Genomic DNA, 23067 nt, shown 5'->3' with positions numbered 1-23067 from the left:
GCTACACTCTACTCCCCCTACTTCACTCCACAGTACTCCAACAAATTCACTCTACGACACTCTACTCCCAACTCCACTCTGACACTCCATGCCACTAACGTTTAGCCATGCTGGACATTAGCCACACTGGTGTGCAACATGGCAAAACACATTGCCAAAGCCAATAGCTATTGTATGGGCGAGACCTTTTGGCTTTGCCAGTTCTTGTTTAATCTATGTGCAATCATTTTGCGTGGGCATTTTCTGTATTTGATAAGCAAGCTGTTAAGTTTTGCTGATGGGAAAAGTAATTGTGGGTGGGATGAGTCTGTTTCTTTGCTTGCTAGCAGTCACCATTATCCATGGAATTTCCTAGATGTTGGATCTAAATGTGAGAAACATTTCTTTTAGGTATGGTTTTTGACAGCTCAGCCTTTACTTATAGTGGGCTTTAGATCCTCTCCATGTTATATCTAAATATGAGAAGCTTTGTTTTTAGGTATGTTTTTTGACAGCACAGGTTATACTTGGAGTGGGGTTTAGATCCTCTCCTTGCAACAGTTGGTTTCAATCAGCCACTTGTACCCATTGAATTAAGACGTTATCAATCACATCTTAACTCAACCTTGTGGATTAGGTCTCTCTCACCCAATGCTAATGGCTGTTTGATTATTATCTTCTGCCTCCATTTGAGTGCTTGCATTGATGTGCACAATGGAGAGGTGTAGGCTATAAATATCAAATCCTAAATAGCAAGAAAACAAAGGTTAAAGGGACGTTATAGTTAGGTTCTGAATTTCCTCGTACAAAATCATAGACATTCAGAAGTTACAGTTAGAGTTCTTTTAAGTAACTATAACTCGTGCCCTTGCCATGCAGTTTTCTTATCAATAATTTTATTGCAAATGTTGCACTGATAATATCAAAGATGCTGTACAAGATCTCATCCGTGATCTATGTGGAGTAATTAGCTGAGCATGGTTAAGGCACGAGTTAGTTACCTTAGGATGCAAGTTATGGTTACTTAAAATAACTCTAACTATAACTGCTAAATTATTATTATTATTATTATTATTATTTTTTTTACGAGTAAATTCAGAACCTAACTAGGATGTCCCTTTTTTCAGTGAATTTCTATGTTTTGTTAACGTAAAGCAATTTTAATTTTGAGAAGTTATTCCAACCCCTGATGTGCACGGCCTTTGGCCGTGTGCTGCGGGTGTTAGTTGCAAACCTTGGCCTGCAGCCAGCCCTTGCAACCAAGCCCTTATAACCACCCAACCCCGTGCCATGCACGTCCTTTGGCCGTGGGTGGCGCAGGTTGGCCACAGAGCCTGTCTCTCAGTGGATCTGTGAGTGGGTGTGTGAGTGTTAGAGTGGTTCTGAAAGTGGGTGTTTGAATCTGAGTTTGTGCATGAGTATCTGAGTGGGTGTGTGAGTGGGCGCATGAGTCTCTGAGTGCATGTGTAATTGAATGAATTAGTGAATGAATGAGTCTTTGGTTTTCTTTTATATTTTTCCATATTTGTGAATAATTTGCCAAAATGTGCGAATTTTCGCAATTATTGTGCATGGTGACACACAATTATTTTAAACCCATAATTTGACCCTAAAACACACCTATATCACATCCCTGGGGGGTCAGGGTACCTTCACCTTTCAGTTTGTATTTTCATCCCCAGGGAGTGTGTCCCGTGAAATAAAATGGTGGCTGCAACTTTCTCGTCAGGTTGCGTCAGCCAATGGCAACGCTTCTTTTTGCATGGGTATTTGCAAAGTCATCACAGACAGAAGTATACAAATGTATTTTCCCTTTAATATCTCAAACTACTGAACGGATTTAGATCAAATAAGCAAAAGCATACCCAAAGCTAGCTGTCTGCCTAATTTGGTGTAATTCCATCCAGCAGTTCGGGCTGTAGACGTATCTAAAGGTCCTATGGGAATTAACATGGGAAACACAACTTTTTTCACCCCTCCCCTTTTTAACTGCCCCAAATCTGTATCTCCTTTGTGCACTTATCTTTCGATATTCCTGCTCTGTAATATCCTGCTAGTTTCCTCCTGTGTGCAAGCACATTAAACCCATACTAATTGACCATGTCAATGCTTATTTTAATGCAGTAACTGCAGAAAGCCAAGCATCGTGGGCAAATGCACCATATCAGTCCACACAAGGCACACATTGCTGGATTCCATAGTATAATTTTCAAAAATGTTTGCAGTTTATGAGTGGGTGAAGTTTTCATCCGAAGGTAAAACGTTTGACTGGTGTGACCCACAAGGTTTAAAGAACCCTATCACGGTTGGCATGAAATGTTGGATAGTGCCTTTTCTACTGTGAACTTTGACTGGGCCTTTGCTGTTTCTTGGCACTCTGCTTTAAAACATTAAAAATCCATATCTCATGTTCCTCTGATCTGTTTTTAACCATTCTTGTGTCATTTCAGCTGTGTTTCATGATTTGTATGAATTGTTTTGGGAATTTTATTGAGCTGTGTTCTTTTAATTTTGTGTGGTACTGATTGAAATCAACACCCATTAGTCTGAGGAACTGCCTTCTGCTTGTCACAGCTGCCAACAGTAAAGCAGGGTTTCTCATTGATCTGTGTAGTGATGTTACTGGATATTGTTTTTAAGGTATTAGGGGAACCACAATGTGGTTTATTTTCACTATGCTAGAAAAAAGTCAATACATGCTGGTTATTGAATCAGGATTTTGTTGGAAAATGATCTATTTACTTCATTATAAAATAAAGGCTTGTATGTGGTCATGCCAGCTTCAAAAGAAAGGGCTCCAAATTGAGGGGTTGAGTAGTGGGGGCTGACAAGGAACTTTTGTTACCATTCTCTCTGACAGCAAATATTGTGCCATCTTTGACAGCTAAGATTGACCCACCCAACGTGCAATAATAGAACTGCAAACCTTTCGATTAAATGTATCATGCCCAGGCACACCTTCACTTGCAGAGGTGTGGAAATGTGAAAGAAATCTTGTCCGAAGGAAAACAAATTGCAGTAAGATAGCACATTGACTTAATTGTGCTTTCGCAATCAGTGTGCAGCCCGCAAGCCACAAGATGAAATCCTGATTAGGTTGATTTGAATTTCCTCCACCTGAGTTCCATAAATGGAAATGAATAATAATGCCTAGTTATTTACAGATACAAAGCAATAACAAGTATTGGCAAAGCCAGTTTGTCTTGCCGATAAATGAGCTATTGCCTGTTTGAGTCAGATGAGGATGGTGAACCGGAGGGCAGTAGTGGAGAGCAGGACGGCCAAAAAAGTAGTATGAAGCATCCAGTGCTAGCCATGTCTTATCGCTTTTTTAGGTCGAAGCCTACTAGACAGCAGAGCAGTCTGGTTGCTAAGGACTTCTTGGGGACATTCTGAAAGCTGGCCTAAGAATGTAATCTTGCCATGGCTTAATATTGGCTTTGTGGTTTGTATTATTTGATTTACTGTCCTGCATGTCTTTGTCCCTCTTAAGAGCATATTCTGTTTACTGTATTCTTCCACGAGTGCTCACTTTCTTTAAACGGGCCTTTGAATTTACAGACCATAACAAAATTTCAAGACAAAGGTCAAATGGTAGGTTCTGTCTTCTGAGGAAGCTTGGTGTTTACTATTCTTTCTCTGACTTCAAAGTGAGAGGATTTATGTGACCATCTGAGTGTGTGAACACCCCTCTACTCTGTGCCACTCTACGCTATATGCCACTCAACTCTACGACATTCTATGCTGCTTCACTCTCAGCCACTCTGCTCTAATCTAGTCCACCCTATGCCATTCTGTGCTATTTTAAGCTACTCCCTTCTACTTCAATCCAGTCCACAACACTCGACTGTATGCCTCCCCACTCTGGCACTTTACTCCACTATACGCTATGCCCCTCCATTCTACGCCTATCCACTCTATGCCCCTCTGTGCCCTGCCACTCCACTCTACTTCACTCTTGGCAACTCCTTCTATGCCACTTCACGCCACTTTACTCTCTTCTACTCCACTCTGCTGACACACCATGCCCCTCCACTGTACGACACTACGCAACTCTATGCCACTCTCTCTCTATGCCACTTTACTCCACTTCATGCAAATCAATGCTTGTTTTCCTTCTGTCTGTTGGGAAAGAGGATAAGATCTGGGGACGGGGCAGATGGGATGGGATGGTTAAACAGTTACAGGTGGGTGGGTGACAGAAGAAACAGGAACAGAGAGGATGGGGGGGGGAGAAGCAACACAGTGTAAAGGAAAAAGAAGCAACATGGATGGGGATGGTAAAGAAGCAACATGGACAGAGGAGGAGCTGGTGGGAGACAAAAGAAGAAAATAAAAACAAGACAACCTGGCAGTGGAGAGTGAATGAGACTGTCTCTGTAATGGAAAATAAAGTTATCCACTTAATTTGATGTCAAAATGCAGGGAGGCTCGCTCTTCAATTAGAAGGCAGCATATAAGACAATGCCGCCTACCAGTGGTAAGCAGCAGGGGGGCTCCAAGCGCTTTATTCAACACAATATCTCTCACAAGCTAAAGCACATGTGCTAGTGCGTTCTCACGCAAACAAGACCTAAAAAGGAGTACCAGAAAGCACTGTGGGAGAACAAACTTACTTTTGTTCTTTTTCCTTCTTAAAAACTGTTTCCCAGGTAGCACCCCTTAATTATGCAAGCCCATGTGTACAGATGTATAAAGAGTAGGCTTCACTCAAACCTCAGTCAAGCTTCCCTTGTTAAATACTAATGAGGTAGAACAGTATAAAGTGCATTTAATGAGTGTTGGTGTTTTTCTGCTCTCCTTGAAGCCTTATGGGCAGCTTATCACATTTCTAAGATAAGATTACTGGTTCGCTCAAGTGGGCAGTCGGTCGTCAGTATGTGACAGAAGGTTGCCCTCTTTCACAATCTGAGGTAGCTTAGTCAAATAGTCCTGGCCTATCTCAAATAAGGCATTGTGGAGAGTGATGCTATATAGAGAAGAACCCAATTGTTAGAGTTGCAATAAAGCCTGAATGTGGAACCGCAATTGTTATTTCCTATACAAGAACAACACTTTATTTTCTATTTACATATGTAAGGTATTATTATTCAAAACCAAATAACCATACAAAGTCAATAACACCAATTGAATAACAAAACAGAAAAAGCAGTGAAGTGGAGTACCAATGCTGGGAGCACAATTTAAATGCAAAATAGTTTTTTTAATATCAGTAATTGACTTTAAATGCTGGCATGACCGTAAATAAGAGAGCTCCAAATATTCCAGTTCTCCAGCTAAAAACAGTAGCCGTTAAAACTCTATGCTTAGTAACTGATCACGAATATATAAGACTACGTTGAATATAAAAGATATATCCAATAAATGGTATAACTAATCACAAAGTGGAATCACCAGTTTGTGTTCACAGGGAAGGATTATGGAACAGGGAAATCAGTTTAAATTTTTGGTTCACGGCTGGGACTCGTACATTGATTGTGAACATAGGCTCCCTGAGCTTCAATTTAGGCCTCAGATTGATATTTTCACTATAAACCATTGCTTTAAAAAAAAATATCCTTTATTCTTTCACCATTATGTGATTTTCTATTACAGGATAAAGAAGGAGATAAGGGATCCATTTATATAAAAAGATATAATCAATGAACCAGCCAAAACAGCGAGCACAGTTATGTGCTGAACTCTTTCAAGAGCTCCTGCCACACTTCTCCTTCCAATCTGCTAGTAAACAGAGACTATTCCTCTCAGTAAGAAGTAAAAGCAGGAGGTATGCTTGTTCCTTTTTTATTTTTATTCCTGGTTTTATAAACAGCTAGCTCGGTGGTCTAAATGCATACACATGTGTTTTCAGTGGTTGTGAAGTACCTTTCTTCCTGTGCAGATTTCTCATCTCAGGATTTAAGTTCAAATGTGACACTAAGCTACAACTCATGAGGCCGCAGTTCTGACTGTTGTCATGCTGCTAAGTCGGGCAAATGGCAGTTATATTTGTCTGCCCAATATTCCCCAGGTCAAAATTGGAATAACTGACGCATATAATCCGCATGCATCCCTCGAATGGGCAGTGCCATGTTATATTAGTTGCCATGTTATTTCTCATTCTGAAATGCATATGGAGGAATCTGGTCATACTGTGCACTTGTTAAATAATGATCCCTCCACAATAGGTACTTGCTGATGGTTCTGTTTCCACCCAAGAAGGTTTCTACTATGTAGATTGTGCAGTGTCCTTAATATATAATGGAAATAACAAATTATACTTCATCTTGTTTGCATTTTTGTTACTATCACTCTCCACTAGTAACCCTTCAATTGTTCTAATTCATACTCACCCATGAGGAAAAGTGGGAGTAAACCTATTCCAGAGACAGTCATGATGACCACTGGAAGTTATACAGTCATTTACCATAGCATTGTCATGTAATTACTCTGAATGTTATGTCGCGCATATGGATGCCGCTCAGCCTCGGTGGATAAAACTGATTCCTCTATTCAGTTTGCCTTCTGTCCTGTTTATTATCAGTAGTAGTGCTACATTTCGTTTCTGTTTTTTGACCTTCCTTTAGTCAATTATTTGCTGTTATTCTTATCTGAGGTAAACCCTTGATAATGGGCACAAACCTCCTGAGCTATTCCTGTAGCTTTATTTTGTTACTCAGTGCAATGGGTTTCCTTTTAATTCATCAATACTAAAATTATAATTGAAAAGATTGCCACATATATTTAATATAACGTCCCTCGTTTAAAAAATACAATTTACTTCTGTAGGTGTAAATAATGTAATTTAACAGTGTTATAGAGAGTGTATTGGACTCTGATACCAGAGTGCTTCACAATACATTGCTAGGAGTGTTACATCAATGAAGACCGAGTTTGGCTGCATGTTTACCATATGGGAGGGAAATTGAATTGTAAATGTAAAGTGATATAGAACTAAAAGACATTCATTTAAAATCAAAAGACTTTAAATAGGTATTTACTGACCAGAAGTATTTTGAAGTTTTGATGAAGGTGCCGAACAAATGATCTATGTGCATCTCTCGAGGGATGGAATTCTATATTTTGGGTGCAATTCCAGCGAAAGATCTGGAGATGATGCTCTCTTTCTCGAATTTCGATGGTTCAAGAAGTACGTTCTGGAATAGGGTACTACATCCTTTTTAAAATGTACTGGCTTCAGAAATTTGCAAGATTGCTACCAGAAGATCTATACATACATTTGCAAGATATTGCAAAATGAGTTAGTACACCAGAGAGCTTTTTCATTTGCCACGTTTCTGGAGATGGGCTTGCTAACCTTCTCAGTATACCATTATCAGTAAAGACCCCTTGACACAGGAGAAGGAAAAGCTTTGTGAAGCTGTTTACTTTATAGTTTTATTGTCTGTGCTGTCCTTCGCTACAGAGAGCTTGCTGCTTTAGTGGTCTGTAAAATTTCCTATTATCAATTCCTCAATTACAATGAGATGGACAGACTAAGAGTGGCATTGGGTCAGTCCCCTTCAATCATTGACTTTCATGTGTCTGTCGGGAATGCAGTAACAGTATATTCTAAAAATTAGCTTGGGCCATTGCACTTAAAACCAGGGACAAAGTAAGCTCTTGATACCCACCTCTGGAAGCATTCACCTCAATTAACACTTTGTATAAGGCAATGAACACTGGTTAATGCCCTCTGCACAGTTATTGGCCAAATACAATAATGTATAATGAGGGAAGGCCCGTTAACAACTGTATATCACAACAGATTGTGAACGATAAAGCAATTCAGACCCATCATCGTACTCTCAGCCAGCACAGCAGGCAGAATATAATGCAAATTGTCCCAGTCTCTTCTATTTCTCTGCTCTACACTCTCACTGAAGTATTCTCACACTGTGCTGAAGAACATTAGGATATATAAAGTTGTTTATTGACTGTGTGCGATTAGGTTCCAACCCGGGGAGGGGTAACTAGAAGATTTTGAGGACGAGAGAAGACTGGGTTAGAAGGCACATTGGTCTATTTGTTTTGCTATTTATTACTGGTGTTGGCACTTAATCTGCCAGTGATGCAGAACCACATAATGTCTGTGCATACATGTTTGTCAAAGCATAGTCCTTAACATTTTTATATATACTGAAATGTGATAAAATCATCTTTATTACATTTTCCACCCTTTATTTAGGGTCAAGAAATGGAACAGCATGGCTGTGATCAATCTGTGTTTATTTGTAAGTATTCTTATTCAGGGGCATGGGGAGGAATTCTGGTGTAAGGAAGTGGAGAGTTATTTAAACTTTACAACTAAACAAATATTGTGTTAGCGTTTTTAAGCTTGTCGTGCACTGTATGATGCTTATATTATTTATTCATTGTCAGTCAGTGTTCTATTGTGAAGAATCTGTAGTATGCGTACAATGCCCTCACATGCATAATGACACAATTACAAAATCTAAAAAATAACAATTTAAGGACACCTGTGTGTGTCAAAGCTCTGAGCATTGCTGGTTAGGCCCCTGAAGTGAATGTTATGCCTACGGCGATTCTCTTAATCCTCTGCCCTTGCATATAGTGTACTGTATCTGTGGAAGTATTAGTTTGAGCTGCTCGGTGTGTGAGGAAACTCTTGATATGATTATGGGTTCTCTTTGTTTGACCAAGAGCCTCTTGGAGGGAATGGGTGGCTTAGTGATAGCTATTCCTACTGATGACATTGGAGACATATGAACGAGCCACCATTGCAGAAAGTATGTAGTGGCCTACCAAGAGGTGCAAACAGCCATTCAAACACGGTAGTTAGCAAAACAAAACCTAGAACCCAGGTCTGTGACATTCCCTCAGTGTGTCCAAGCATGCATGGTAAAGATGTATTTAGTGTTAACATGATGTAACCACTATGGTGGTGAGCAGAGCAGATCCATGGAGTTGGGCCTGCAGCACTCCTAGAATGGCCCTCAGAACTTTAGTTTGTGGAGCGGATGGCAAGAATAGAAAGTGCCCTTCCACCTGCAAGTCATATTGGTAGGGAATGGTGGCTGGATAAGGATGGGAGGTGAATTGAATCAGTGAGCATAAATGACCCTTTCTGTCTCTACTGTGGTTTCTCTTTGTACTCCCAGGGTGTGACGATTGTGGGCAGTATCACGATTCAGAGTGTCCTGACCTGGGCCCAGTGGTGACTGTACAGGACTCCTTTGTGCAGAGCCGAGCAAGGTAAGTGCAAGTCAAGTACTACATATGAAATTCTGCCTAACTGGTAGTCCCTCAAAGCTGTTCCCCACTGAACTTCATTTGCTTGCTTTGTGAAATGGATTCATGGTCCTATGACCTTTTGATCTCACAAGTGATTGGCCATTGCACTTTTGCTTGTTTTGGGAGAAAATAGTTTGTAGTCTTAGCTTCCGTTTAATAGAGGTCCCTACTCTCTTGAAACAATTAATACATCTCTGTTTAATAAAGCACTTTGCATCGTTTTTGTTCCACATTTTATTGAGGAAGTTACTTTAAATTTTGTGTGCTCTTTGGTGTCACAATGCTGTTCCTTCAGTTTCAGTATCAAAGTAATGTTCCTGTTCGTGTAATTCCTGCTGTAATGCTGATACACTGTGGGCACTTTGCCATAAAAAATACATATTTTGTTTCAGTCCTATGAAATGTCCATTTAACCATTAGCACTTTTCAACCCTAGGTCATCCCTCCCCACGAATCTGGAGATCAAATTCTTGGATGATGGAACTGAAGGTGTATTTGCAGTGACTCAGCTCATTAAGCGCACCCAGTTTGGGCCATTTGAATCCAAAAAAGTCTCAAAGCTAGAGATGGAGGTACCTTTCCCATTGAAGGTATGGTATTATTTGTTTTGAGCATCCCCTAAAGTCCTGTAGCTAGCTTTCTTTCCTAAACGTGCACTCAGTTCTTTAAATGGCTATGAAGAATGGGGAAATAATCGGACTGTAGCGTAAAAAAAAAAAAACCTAGTTCTGTTGCTCGAACTTTGTCCCTCGGCTACATAAGACCTCTTCCATAGATTGTACATGTATTTGCCCGATATACATTACATGCAGAAATCATTAATAGGTGTAATATATTGTTTTGAGCGGTCATCTGATAAAAAAAAAAAAAACACCTTATACCAGGTGCAGTTATCCCTTATTAGTGAAATATAGGCAGTGTCTAGAAGCCAAGCTGTCTCGGGGTAGGTGTAGCTGAGCAGCCAAGGCTTATCTAGGAGACATCACACAGTATTCATACACATGAAAGAAAATATTCTGTGTTACTGTAACAGAAGCCCCGTTACGAATCTAGAAAGAAGCCAGGAGGCGACCGAAAAGGAACCCTCTGTATGGTCCCCCATGGGCACGGCAGAGAGAAACCCGCACCCCGGGGGCACAACACAGAGAAACCCGCACCAAGAAAAGTGGTTCCGGGACTTGACCCCAGAAGAGGGTAAAAGAGAGGAGAAGGACGCGGAAGACGGCACGGAGCCGCAATAGCGACGAAAGGGAAAACCAGGACAAAAAGAGGAGAACACTGGGGCAGGAAGTGCGGAATTTACTGAGGAGAACCCGGAGCCACCACAACGGCCGTGGGCAGAGCAAAGAAGAGAGACGAAGCCAGACAGCAACGCAAACCAACAACAAGAGAGACACCACGCTACAGCCAGGCCACGTTCCTGGAAGAACGTGGCTAAACCAGGTACGGCTGTATTGGGAGAGAAAGAGGCCATTGTTTATGCGTAGTAGGGGAGGGACATCGAGGATAAGGGGTCAGTCAGGGGGAAAAGCAACATAGAATTATTAGAACTGTTGGTGGCAGAGTAACTATAAAGAGCACTTTTGTGTTTGCATGATAATTCACCCCTGAACTATAAACACTATTTAAGTTCATACTCCACGAGCACCTCCCCGGTGACCTAAACCCCCTACATAAGCAATTAGAACAACTTACCTGAGACAAGTCCATGTTTCTTTCTTCTGAGGGAGACCAGACAAGATCTTGACTAGGAGCAAAATATCCCTTGTCACAAAAACCTATCAGGAAGGGCAAAGAAACAGGATACCACCTAAAAGGGACAGAAGGACGGAAAACAGTTTATGAACTTTCTATTCCCTACCTCAGACAAGTTAAATAAAGACTGATCATCGGTAAATGTACCTTCCTTATTACCTTATAACCCACAACAGTTACAGAAATAAAGGTACTTTATTTTAGTGACACAGTGCCAAAAATACCATAGAGCCTATACTCCCTTAGGAGGTAAGTAATACACAAATTATATACACTAGTATGCAGAGATAGGCATACAAACAGATGGGAAACAGTGCAATTAGTGAAAATCACAATAGTTAGAAATGGGCCTAGGGGGAACACAAACCATATATTAAGAAAGTGGAATGTGAATGTTGGTTTCCCACCTAGGCAAGTGTAGTGTGTAGAGGGGCGCTGGAAGTATTAGAAAACACCAAAGGTAAGGGGTAGAGTCAACCCCAGAGCCCAGGAAAGCAGGAATAAATCACAGTAACTTTCCTAGAACACAAGAAAGAAGATAATGCAAGAACCAGAAGAGACTGCAAAACACACAGTGGATTCCTGGACCCGAAGACCTGTGGAAGAAGGGGACCAAGGCCAAGAAGCACAGAAGAGTCCAGGGAGAACAGGAGCCCCTGCTAACCTGGATGAAGGTGTAAAAGAAGAACCACTGGTGAAGAACAACAGTCAGTACCACACCCAAGAAGACTGATGGGGGTTCCTGGTTGGTGCAGATGATGTCCCATGCCAGATGGAAGATTGCAGTCTAGTTTGCATTGCTGGATTCCACCAACAATCCTTGGCACACGCAAAGCTCACGCAAATGGCAGTGAAAGGGTGCATGCACCTTTTCACTCCGGCTGCAATGGCAGTCCTGCAGAAGCCTTTGCATGGGCTCCCTGTGGGATTCCCTGTAACCCCAATGCCCTGGGTACCTACGTACCATATACTAGGGACTTACAAGGGGGCACCAGTATGCCAATTGTGGGTGAAATATTGGGTTACCAGTATGCAACAACAAAATTTAGAGGAGAGAGAGCATAATCACTGGGGTCCTATTTAGCAGGATACTAGTGAACACAGTCAAGCACACTGACATCAGAAAGAAAACTGGGTAACCATGGCAAACCGAGGGTACTTTCCTACAGTGTGTTACAAGATGCAGTGTCTGTTTTGTTTCTGCTGGCTCCTGGCAAATTCAACCACGGGGGTGGGGAACAACTTGGCTGCCATGATTCCTTCTTCTAGAGACGTCCGTGCCTGAACCTTTTGAAAGGTGGCTTTCTAAATAAAAGATCTCTTAAACAAAGGGTAATTGCTTACCCATGTGTGGGGGCTCATTGCTACCTCCAAAGCTAGCTACCTTTACAGCACCAGGCTGAGCCTTCCACATCTCTTCATTATGGTTGGTTGCTGAGGGAGTGCGGGGAGGAGGGGTGGAAGAGAAACTGTATTGACGGTTCTGACAAGCCAGACCAATCTGGCCTTTCTGATTATGTTGGAGGACTCTTCACTCTTATAAGTGGGTAGAAGGGCTGTTTATAAAGGGATGCTGTGGCAAGAGAAGTCCTCACATGGCTTAGAATAACTGTTACCCCTATCACCTTCATCTTTTTGCATGCCTCATTGTATCCACACTGTGGTCTCTACAGTCCTGTGAGTCTAGGTAATCCACGATTTTGCCTTCTATTCAACAGTAGACCCTGTGGACTACTTATGTAGGTTAGCCATCAAAATGTATGGTTACTTATACTCTGTGGGTGCTCTTGTCATCTTGAACCAGGCAGTGAGGCAGCTGGTGGCAGCAGACAGTTGCTGGGTCCCATGCTTTTTGTCCTTTACACCCCCAGAGGGGACCGGATGTACAGTTGTCTCGATGAGAATACGAAATCTTTGCCTTCTGAATTTTTTTTCCCGATTATGTAACCAGACCCGCTGTATTTCCCGTGTTGTGTTGTGCTGAGGGTAAATAAGCAACCTAAGACTGTGGCCAAGGCGTACTACATCCGGTGTGCAAACACCTTCGATTGGGGCCAGACTCCTCTCATCGTTTGCTGGTCTGTAGACTGGTTTGTAGAAAAGACCAGGACTCAGCAAAAACACACACTTTCTCCTGATCAGAAGACGATTTTAAAGAACTGTGTGTTACTTTTGTTAGCTCTTGCCTCCTCCAGGTGTCCATAGTAGGATAAATGCTGGCCCCCATTGACCTATTAATTAGTATTTATCTCAATCTCTAGAAGGAGACTCTGCTTATATCTGCACAGAGGCGTTTTATCAGGGACAGGCACTGCTTCCTACCTTAGGACTGTGTGCTAGGTTCGCTGCATGTTCTTTGGAAGAAGAAAGAAGCTAATTCACCCAGTGATGTGCAAAAAGAAGGGATTTACAAAGAGGAGAAGGTGTATATTCCTGCTATTTCAAGACTGTGCACAAGAGTCCTCAGGATTTAGCAGAACAGGAACCATGAACACCTTCCAGACCATTTGGCCTTTAGAAGCAAGCTATGACCTAAGAAGTCGTGGGGTGGTAGAAGTACTTCCCATGACTGCAGTTTGGTTTAGCATCTTCAACTCAACTGTCATCTTTTGTGGATGTTATGAGTCCTTGGTGTAGGAAAGTGCCCCTTTTTGACATGGTCACCCCTGCATTTTGCCTGGTAATTGGTGCAATTTTGACTGAAAGTGCACTGGGTTCCTGCTAATCAGGTTCCCAGTGCCAGATCGCTTTCCCTAAAACTGTGCTATTGTTCCCCAACTGGCCATAATTTTGGCACCCCTGTAAGTCCATAAGAAATGGGTACCAAAGATGTGGCCCCAAGGGCTGCAGCACATATTGTGCCACCTTAAAGGGCCCCTCACCTACCACATGCAGACTGCCATTGCAGGCTATTTGTCTTGGTGCAGCTAAAAGTGAAAACACGACATGGCACACAGCCTGTATATACCTGCAGTATATGTAAGTCACCCCTACAGCAGGCCTTCCAGTCTACAGCTGGGTGCATTATTATTCATGTGAGGGCATATCTGCAAGAGCCGATGTTTCCGCCCCCCGCTATGTCAATTTTTAGACACATCTGGGTGTAGTAGCCTCTGCTATGCGTTCTCCCCTTATAACTAGGTCCCTTCTCTTGCTTTTCCCCTCTTGGACCCACTCCTGCTACTGATCCCTGTTATCTAACTAGGCCAGGAGCTTACCAGCTCTGTTCCCAACTTAGTAAAAGTGGCTAGTAATAGATCTGTGTGCCGCCCGGGCTGCCTCAGTTGGCAGGTTATTGTATTCTTGTTGCTTAAGTGCCTGTGTATTTTGGGCTCCGGTTCCATTTCTGTTTAATTACTAGTTTTTATATTTTTCCTTGCCCACTGTGATTACCCAAATGTACTTTTTAAAATTAAGTGGTCCATGGGGGCCTTGTTCTACATAGAATCAGTTGTGATTTATACAAATTATGCATATTCACAATAAATCTATATTCAGCGAGTCTCTTCGAGGTCAGAAGTGTTTATAGATGATCAAATATGAATTTTCTATATTTTCATCATTTTATATACATTGATTTACTTTGTACTGGTTTTAATTAACTATACAAATAAAATGTGTGTGGATGTTATACAGGACCTGCCATTACCCTATTTTCTTTCTATGCAGAATTTCTGTGTGCTTTTCCATCTTTTTAAATTACCAAACTTTTGCTTGTTGAATTGCTATTATTAATGTATTTTATTGGCATTCTTCACTGTTATTTCGGGAAATGGTGGAAATCTGCCTCAATATCATTTTTGTTGCCCTCCTTTTGTAAATGAGCAATCTAAACGAGTCAATTAAATATTTAAGTCTGTGCTGTGACAAATCTGTCTTATACATGTACTTTGGTAAAAGGTTGTACAAATTCAGGCCATCTCTGAGGTTGAGATTAGAGTCATGAAACAAAATAGCATTTGGTTCTGATGTCAAAATTAATTACCAAAATGGTATTACCAATGTTTGAGGTGGGGGGTGTGTGTGTGTGTGTGTGTGTGTGTGTGTGTGTTTTTTTTCCCCATTTTTTTTAATATATATATATATATATATATATATATATATAAGATATCTTTCAAAGTTCCCTCCCAGATCTGGCTCATGAGGTTTAAGTAGGAGTTGCAACATATTATTAGATCTTTTCGTTCCCTAATTTAGGTTTATTTATAACTTGTGAAACTCTTTACCATTTAACTATCAGTTATGCTTATTTGGCTTATTATATCCTTCATGTTTGACTTATCACAGCTGTTTTATGTGGATTTAGTCAACAATGTATCTAACAAAGAACTTAAAGCAAGTATTATGGTTGCGTTGAATAGTTTTTAAACTTGGCTCACATAAAAAAGTAAGTGTACCCTTTTTACCCACTGTAAATTTAGGAACAAATAAACCATGTTTTTTGCCCTGGGCCACTCATTCTTTTACCCTGATCCCATAGCAGTACATTCCTATACCGCACAACATCTCTCGTAATGCTCCTGAGTTCATGAAGATTAGCATCTGTTTCTTGATCAGCATGTTGGACACAATTCAACAATACCCAATTTGACTCTACCCAACACTGTCTATATCTTCACACTCGTGCATGGGAGAAAACCAGTACTATAGACGAAATTGGAAGATGGAAGATTTTCACATACTATATGATTGAGCTACAATGAATGTTAAGGTTTTTAGGTCCAGGCAATAGAAAATACTTTTATAATTTTGTAGTAGCTATTATATTAGTGCCTTTATTGAGTTGTAATCTAAATGTTGTTGGGACCACAACATCCAGTGAGTGGAAGTATAGCACTTTAAAACAAGCCACTGGGTATGTTTGCATACAGGTGGCAATAAATGGTAAAAGAATAGCCTGTCCATAACCCACATCCAAAGTGGGGTTCTGGTGGTACAGTTTAATAATATACAGTTTAATAAAGAAGGTGACACATCAAGAAAAATGCACAAATGTTGCTAAGGTCCTTGAAGTCTGAGCTTGATTATTCAGCTGCATCAAGCGGCAGGAGGAGGAAGGCACAGTCGGGTGGTCCTGGGCACAATTTTGGAAAGACAGGCGTGAGCCAAAGAGTGTGAATTTGGAATACAATATTTAGCTGGGATTCCTGGCATAGTAATGCTGTCCTGAGCTCCTCAGTTCCCTGAATGGTGATCCAGATGGAGCTCCATGTAAGGCTCCAACATCATGAAATGTGAAGGAGACAGGCAGCATCCTGTGCTTCTTTAGAGTCTGTAAGAGAGAGTCCAACTGCTAGCCAAAATATAGGATTGGTACTTATGCATCCCATAAATAAATCTGTGTCAATCCGAAAACTATTTGAGTACAAAAGGCTTCAAGGTATGTCACCAAAGTACAGGTTGAGGGTAAATGTAGGGCACATGAAGCACTGTGTGAAAGTCCTTTTTGGGTTGCTCAAAATTAGCACGATTTTGTTCTGAAGACGTCCAGTAAATTGTAACTTGTTTACGTCTTCCGTTATGCAGATCTTCAAGAAAGATGGGCTTGTGGTTTCTTTGGATACCACCAATGAGGATGACTGCAACTGGATGATGATGGTGCGGTCAGCCACGGATTACAAGCACCAGAATCTGACTGCCTTCCAGCATGATGATGACATCTACTTTACTACATCACGTGACATTCCTCCAGGCACTGAGCTCCGTGTTTGGTACGCAGCGTTTTATGCCAAAAAAATGGAAAAACCACTTTTGAAGCAGCTGGGGAATTCACAACCTGGTGGGTTAGTTTTTATCTTGTCTCACTGTTAAAAGCTGTCATTTTGTATGAGTATTTTGACACTCTTTTTAGTATATCCATCACCAAAGAAATGTTTACAAATGTGTACATATTCACTAAAACATTGTATTTTAATATATGTATTACTGGGAATAATTTCTGTGACAGGTCAAGATGTAACCTTTTCATTCATGAAATCTTTTTTGATCGCTTAAGTGTTGGTCTTTCCATCCCTGATTACTGAACCCTTCACAGGCCTTATGTAAAAGATCTCTTGTGGACCATACAAAACCTTACAGTACACTTACAATCCACTTATTGTTTTATTTCCACACTCCTTTGTTTTCTTATTATTCAATGACTTCCCTTCCTCTTCATGTATTTGTCCCTCATCTGGAGCATAGGCTGTTTGCCATCCTTTGGACTGGTCAGTCGCAGGTTCAGGTGACAGAACGCTATTGTCAATGTACTGGATCTTGTGGCGGTAAAAGGAGGCAAGTTTGATGCAGAGGTCATGTGACGGGGGATTCGGAGGAGGGGGATCTGTGACCTCGTTGATAACTGAGAAGAGTTCTTTCGAGTTGTGTGCGGAGGAGTTGATGTGCTCCCGGAGTGCATCTTTCCTTGCGTTCTTGTTTTTTCATTGGTAGGCTGCCGTTGCGGCTCTGAATGAGGCAAGGTCTTCGCTGGATTGCCAGTTCCTTTTTTTTCCTCTAAACCTCTGTGGGTAAGCTTTGATTCTTGGAGTTCGGTGGTGAACCAGCTGGCATTCTTAGGTACGCGTTTGGCCAGAGTCTGCACATTTGGTGATCCATGTGTTGACGTTGTGTGCTGCTGTGCTAGCGCCATCAGAGGGGGGAGGGAGGGATTTGGCAACTGATGAGGTGAGTTGTTCATTTGTGATTTCGTTCCATTTCCTGTGGGGGGGGGGGGGTCCTGGAGGTGCGGCTGCTGGGTGCGGTGATTGTGAAGTGTATGCAGCGGTGGTTGGTTCATTCTGGGGTGGAGATGGTCTTGATGGTAATCTGGCGCTGAGGTAAAGATGGGGTCCAGTGTGTGTCCTGTGATGTGTGTGTGTGTGTTTGGAGACCAGCTGTCTGATGCCGAGGGTGGCGAGGTTATCGAGAAGAGCAGTGGTATTTGGGTCAGTGTGGTCCTCGAGGTGGAAGTTCAGGTCGCCGAGGAGGAGGTAGTCAACTGATGCCACGGCCTGAGGGGGGGTGGGTGGTAGCAATGTCTACGGCGTCATCTGTGAAAGCTGGGCGGGGGCCGGGAGGCCTGTACACCAGGGTGTCACGGATGGAGGAGTTGTGGTTGGAGTGGACCAAGAAGTGAATCTGTTCCATGGTGCTGCAGTGATATTCTCGTCGATCAAGTCCCAGAGCTCGGTGGCGTGTTTGTGGAGGGAGTGGATGTTCAGGAGCAGGGAGTTGTGGAGGTTGTTGGTATCTTTGTGGGTGGAGAGTACCTTCGGTTTGTTGAGGTTAGCGCTGAAGTTGCAGTTCCTGCAGGTAAAAGGTCTGTGGGTGTCCTTGAGGGAGATAGTGCAGCAGTTGTTGAGACGTCTGGTGTTGAAGCGGAGGAGGGTCTCGGAGTCGTGACTGAGGCAGTCCAGGTGGTGGTCTAACAGAGATTCAGGGTGCCTGGCGCTGGGCGTGGACCGGGCACAGATGGGCTTGCCTTTGGTGCACCAGCGGTGCGACCGCACTGCTGCCGCCAACAAGAAGGGGAAGGGGTTAGGGGTACATGGAGCAATGGAGCAGTCAGCTGAGAGGCTGGAGGGTGGGAAAGGTGCTTCACGAGGGGGGCAGAGGATCAGGGGAGAAAGGAAAAAGCACTAGGGAAAAAAAGAGAGCTGATGAAAGAAAAAGGGCAGGAAATGCAAGAGTGAAAGTGCGACAGAGAAAAGAAAAGGAAAATACTTGTGATGGCAACTAGACCACCAGGGATGAGGCGCAGGAACGAGCCTGCAGGTGGAGGAGGGCCTCGAACTGAGTGTCAGGAGACTCAGTTTGTCCCAAGCAAGAGGCAGAGGTAGCAGCAGCAGCCAGAGGAGCTGGGGAGGGCAGAAGAACCAAAGTCTGTGCAGTGCAAAATGGGTCTGGACATGGTAGTGAGGTTGATTGGTTAGAGACCCAAGTCTAATACTGTGGAAGGTGAGGAGCATTCTGCATGAGATTCAGATTGGGAACAATGCTCACAAACCTATTTTCTATTTTGCAACGCTCGACAGACCCCTCATGTCCCCAAAGTTCTGCTCCATGGATGGCCGAGCTTTTCACTTTAAGAATTTAAATCTCCACCACTGGTGCAAGAGAGCATGGGCCTTCCTATGCATTTTAGACACAACCCCAGCTTCGTGTTGGAGTTTCAAATCACTCTTACTAATATGCATGGACCAGCTCATTCTGCAAATTAGATATACCTCCAGGTAGACAAACTCCTGAGCTTGTTCAAGAGGAACACCCTGCACCCCAATCTTGTTCCTGGTAGATTTGAAAGGGTTAAGCACCATAAATTTGGTTTTGTTGACGTTCAGTTCATATTTCTGTGAGGTTCTAAATAAAGTGTGAATACTTTAAGGATTGTTTTTGTTTTATCTTCTCCTCATATTGCTTGAAAAAACCTGCCTTGATGCACAAAGGCTTTTATGGAGCTGGAGAAGGGCCGGCTGCTTCACTCACAGCTGGGGTTTGAGGCAGAAGCTATACTTCTCTCTGAAAAAGAGATGCCTCTTCTGGAAGCACATAAATCTGCTCTTTGGGCTACTGCAGAGGTTCAAATGTCTCTGACAAGTGTTTCAATTCTGACCCCTGTTGAAAGTAAATTGGGTTATAGGTAGTGTTACTTTAAACTCTGAGACGTCCTTATTATTGTTAAATTCTGGTCAGAACTTCCTGTGTGAAAAGCATTTCAAAAAGTATATATATATTTTTTTGTGTAAAGATTGAATACACTGCATTCAATATGCAGTTCTCAGCTACCCTAAGATGTTTGCTTTTTTGCAGTATTTTGATTTTTATTCTTGCAATTTTTAGTTATTCTGTTCAATTGCATTTTACTCTTTCACAAGAAGCACATCACATCTGCTCTCAAAGTGGTCCCCTTCAATGCCAGGGACAATTACAGCTATGTATGTTTTTTTAGACCAAAGAATAATTTTAGTTTTAACCAATTTTTAGGTTTTGCCTCCACAGTTATTGCGCTGTGCTTGTGAAATCTATTGTAAATAATATAAATCTAAAAAGGACTTAAATCCCACCCTCACTTTTCATTTGTTTGTGTGCTTGCCAATTATATTTCCTCTGTTTCTGTTGGTTTAAGCATGCTATTTCCTGTGATCCTTTCTGAGCTTATCTTGTCAGTGGAGGTTTGTCCAAGTACTCCTCCATTCTGTTAACTTCTTCTGCTTTTGTCGAACTCCTTTGCTATTTGTGAGGAACTGTGTTTAGTGGCTGCATGAGATTTTACTTTTATCCTCCTCGCATCACCTAATCTCCCAAAGGCTACCTGCATTTGGTGTTTGCTGGCTGTTCACATCCCGCCCTTCACTGCTTTCAGCACTGCATTTATAGCATTAACTCATAGAACAGGTATTTCTTTAACACATTTCATGTTAAAGTGGTTTTGCACTATTTTGCAGTGCTTTTCCTGTTCAAAGTATATGTTTGAACGTTCTCTGCTGCATATGATGTTATTTTTGTCCTCTGCCCTTTACCCAATCTCCTTGTGGCAACTTGCATTTTCTGTATGTTGGCCATCTACTGTTCGCACGCTGCTGTCAGCAACCCTAACTCCAGCGGGCTGCAAGCAAAGATGATGTAAAAGAAAGAACACACTTTTTGCCGGGAGCCGCACTGGGGGAAAGCGTGCAGCAGAGAGGAGAGTTCATTATTGGCTCACGGCAACCACTTCTATGGTCGTTCTCTAGGGCATTCGCCGTCACTGCTGGGTGGCAAATGTCCATGGGCAAGAGTGACCACCAAGCCAAACTTCGGTGACCTCCCACGCAAACCACAGGGCTGCCAACGCTGACCCGGCAATGGTACCTGCAGAGTTTGGTTCCTTGAAACAACTTTAACATTTTATAGTTTTGTTGTGTCTGTACTGAAGGGCAAAAATTCTCCTCTCTTCGAGGAGCGTGGACAGAAGGTATCAAGAAGCATGCATGTACCCGGCTCTTTATTTACAAAGTGAACATGATTCACATCACATGAACACGCGCTGCTCCCTTCTTTTGTTATGGAGATGGCAATGAAACTGCTGAAATACACTGCAATAGGACAAAGCCAGTTTCTCGCAGAGCGTTTGGCTTGACCTGGGGACGGGCTTTAGCTCCACCTTTTACAAAATAAAAAAATATCTCTGTACTCTGACGTTTGCGATTGGAATATGTCTAATCAAACCCGTGGCTCACCTATATGCATTCAAATAGCTAAATGATGACACAGAAAAACAAAGGTACAAGGTTAGTGCAAGTGGTGCAGAGCTTATGTGCAAGTGAACAAACATGCGGTTTGAAATAAACTAATCTGTATATGGCATCCAGTTTATAGTTGATGTTATGAGTTAACTTAGTTTCATAGCTTGGCACCCAGTATGATCCAGTGCCTTAAAACTGACTGCTGCAAATTAAATGCATTGACAAACAGTGATCCCTGCCACTGGTGTGTGGGCAGCATGTTCAATCTTTCTTTGAAGGTGCTGTAAATTAGTCTTGCTGGCTGCAGCATCCCCATGCTTATGACACTGTATCAACATTTATAGCAGTGCTCCCAGAGCATGGAGCTTTGAAGTGTGTATGTTCAGTTTTTCATTGCTTAATGGAAGATGACATAACAGAATGCAATCAGCCTCGTCGTGGTTATTGTTTACTAAGTTGCAAAAACAATTGTCGTATTACACACAGGTTTAGCAATCGATAAATAAATCAACTATTACCTTGGCCCTTTAACCCCATTCCCAGGTCAGAATATCATTAAAAGTTACGCCTTTGCTTTGGAGGTGCCTTCCCATGAATAGATAATCCAAGAGGATGAGCTGCAGAAGAGACAGGGGGTAAAGCATTGAAAAACTGAAGGCTACGATGCCGCAGGTAAATACCTTCCCAATCGAGGTTTACTATAGATCCCAATACTGTTATGTAAATGCACCACATTTAACACAACACTTTATTTTTTTATTTTTTATACTGCTCCTAGACAATCGCCATGATGCATGAGAGAGCATGCCGTATTGACTGCCAATAAATGCTAGACAAACGTACGCAGAATCAAAGGAGTATGGTGCCCGGCTACAATAAAATGAGAAATTACACATTAAGCATTAGAGAAACAACTCTTTGTTGTCTTGCAAATTACCTTCTATTTAGCAAGCTTACAGGCAGTCTCCGCTGCATTTAGCCACTAAATAAAATCTGCATTTTAAAGCACTTATAAAGAAAGGCAGATTTTTCGATTGGAATAATAAATTCCACTGTACAGACAGAAGTAAGCAATGCTGCAATTAATCTCTCCCATGATTGGGCTGCTGAAGCTTTTCTCACGTGTTTAATTGATGCCAGGCCAGTCTCCAAGTGAGAAATACACTGGTCCTTATTTGAATGTAATCTCAAATGAACTCAGTTATTTTAGGCCCATGTTTGATTGAAACACGCAGAGTAATGCTTTATAACTTCTGTATGTATTTCAAGCAGCGTCCCTTCTCTATTCATGTTGCACATTCATTGTTTGGATTCAATGGCCCTTCAGTTTGATCTTCTTTTCATCCTAAATCTTAGGCACTGCTGATCTCTCACTCATTTGTTTCACATTCTTAATGTAAATTAGTTAGAAGGTCATGTACAGTGCCCTAAATTATCAAATTACTGTTTTTTTTCTCTTTCGAAATGAGCTTTGTCCTTACTGGAAACCAGTTCAACCTCTGTTTCTATTATTACCTAATTCTCTGCCATACTTTCAAAATAATGTCTTATATAAACAAATGTCTGTGTTCCCCTGTGCTGTGCTCCAAATCAATACAGCCATCTAATTCCTGCGGCGTCAAAGTCCGTCTTTCCTTTCTTTAGTGTCAGACTGCCGCTTGATGCCTTTGCGAGTGCATTTGCTGCTCCTCAATGTTTCTGGGCATGCAATACCAGCTTCATGGCCTCCATAGTAAGTGTTGAATCGTGCCAGTACAGTGTGTATGTTGTGGCTAACAAATTTCACAGCATACAAAGGCTACACATTCCACCCACCCATCAGAACTAGTGCACCAGGTCGTTCTTTTCTTGAATTATGCTCCCATTTTTAGTTTTCGCTTGCACAGCGTGCCACTTC

At 42.0% G+C, this 23067-nt stretch overlaps 1 protein-coding gene across 3 annotated transcripts in view; it reads left to right on the top strand.

Annotated features, from left to right (window-relative positions):
* Positions 1–23067, top strand: part of PRDM15 (PR/SET domain 15) — a 345544-nt gene that overhangs the window by 17618 nt on the left and 304859 nt on the right. The window contains exons 2-6 of one of the 3 annotated variants that reach the window (XM_069202594.1): positions 5575–5746; positions 8147–8192; positions 9081–9174; positions 9650–9803; positions 16495–16747. In XM_069202594.1, the coding sequence (XP_069058695.1) occupies positions 8156–8192; positions 9081–9174; positions 9650–9803; positions 16495–16747 (538 nt within the window). In that variant the 5' untranslated portion in view covers positions 5575–5746; positions 8147–8155. Of the gene's footprint in view, positions 1–5574; positions 5747–8146; positions 8193–9080; positions 9175–9649; positions 9804–16494; positions 16748–23067 lie in introns of those variants that run through there. The other 2 variants (XM_069202596.1, XM_069202595.1) reach the window with 2 other exon arrangements.

This window comes from Pleurodeles waltl, chromosome 8 (genome assembly GCF_031143425.1).
Source record: "Pleurodeles waltl isolate 20211129_DDA chromosome 8, aPleWal1.hap1.20221129, whole genome shotgun sequence".
NCBI classification, from domain to species: Eukaryota; Metazoa; Chordata; class Amphibia; order Caudata; family Salamandridae; genus Pleurodeles; species Pleurodeles waltl.
Note: the sequence above shows the minus strand (reverse complement) of the source record. Positions and strands in the feature narration are given on the sequence as shown.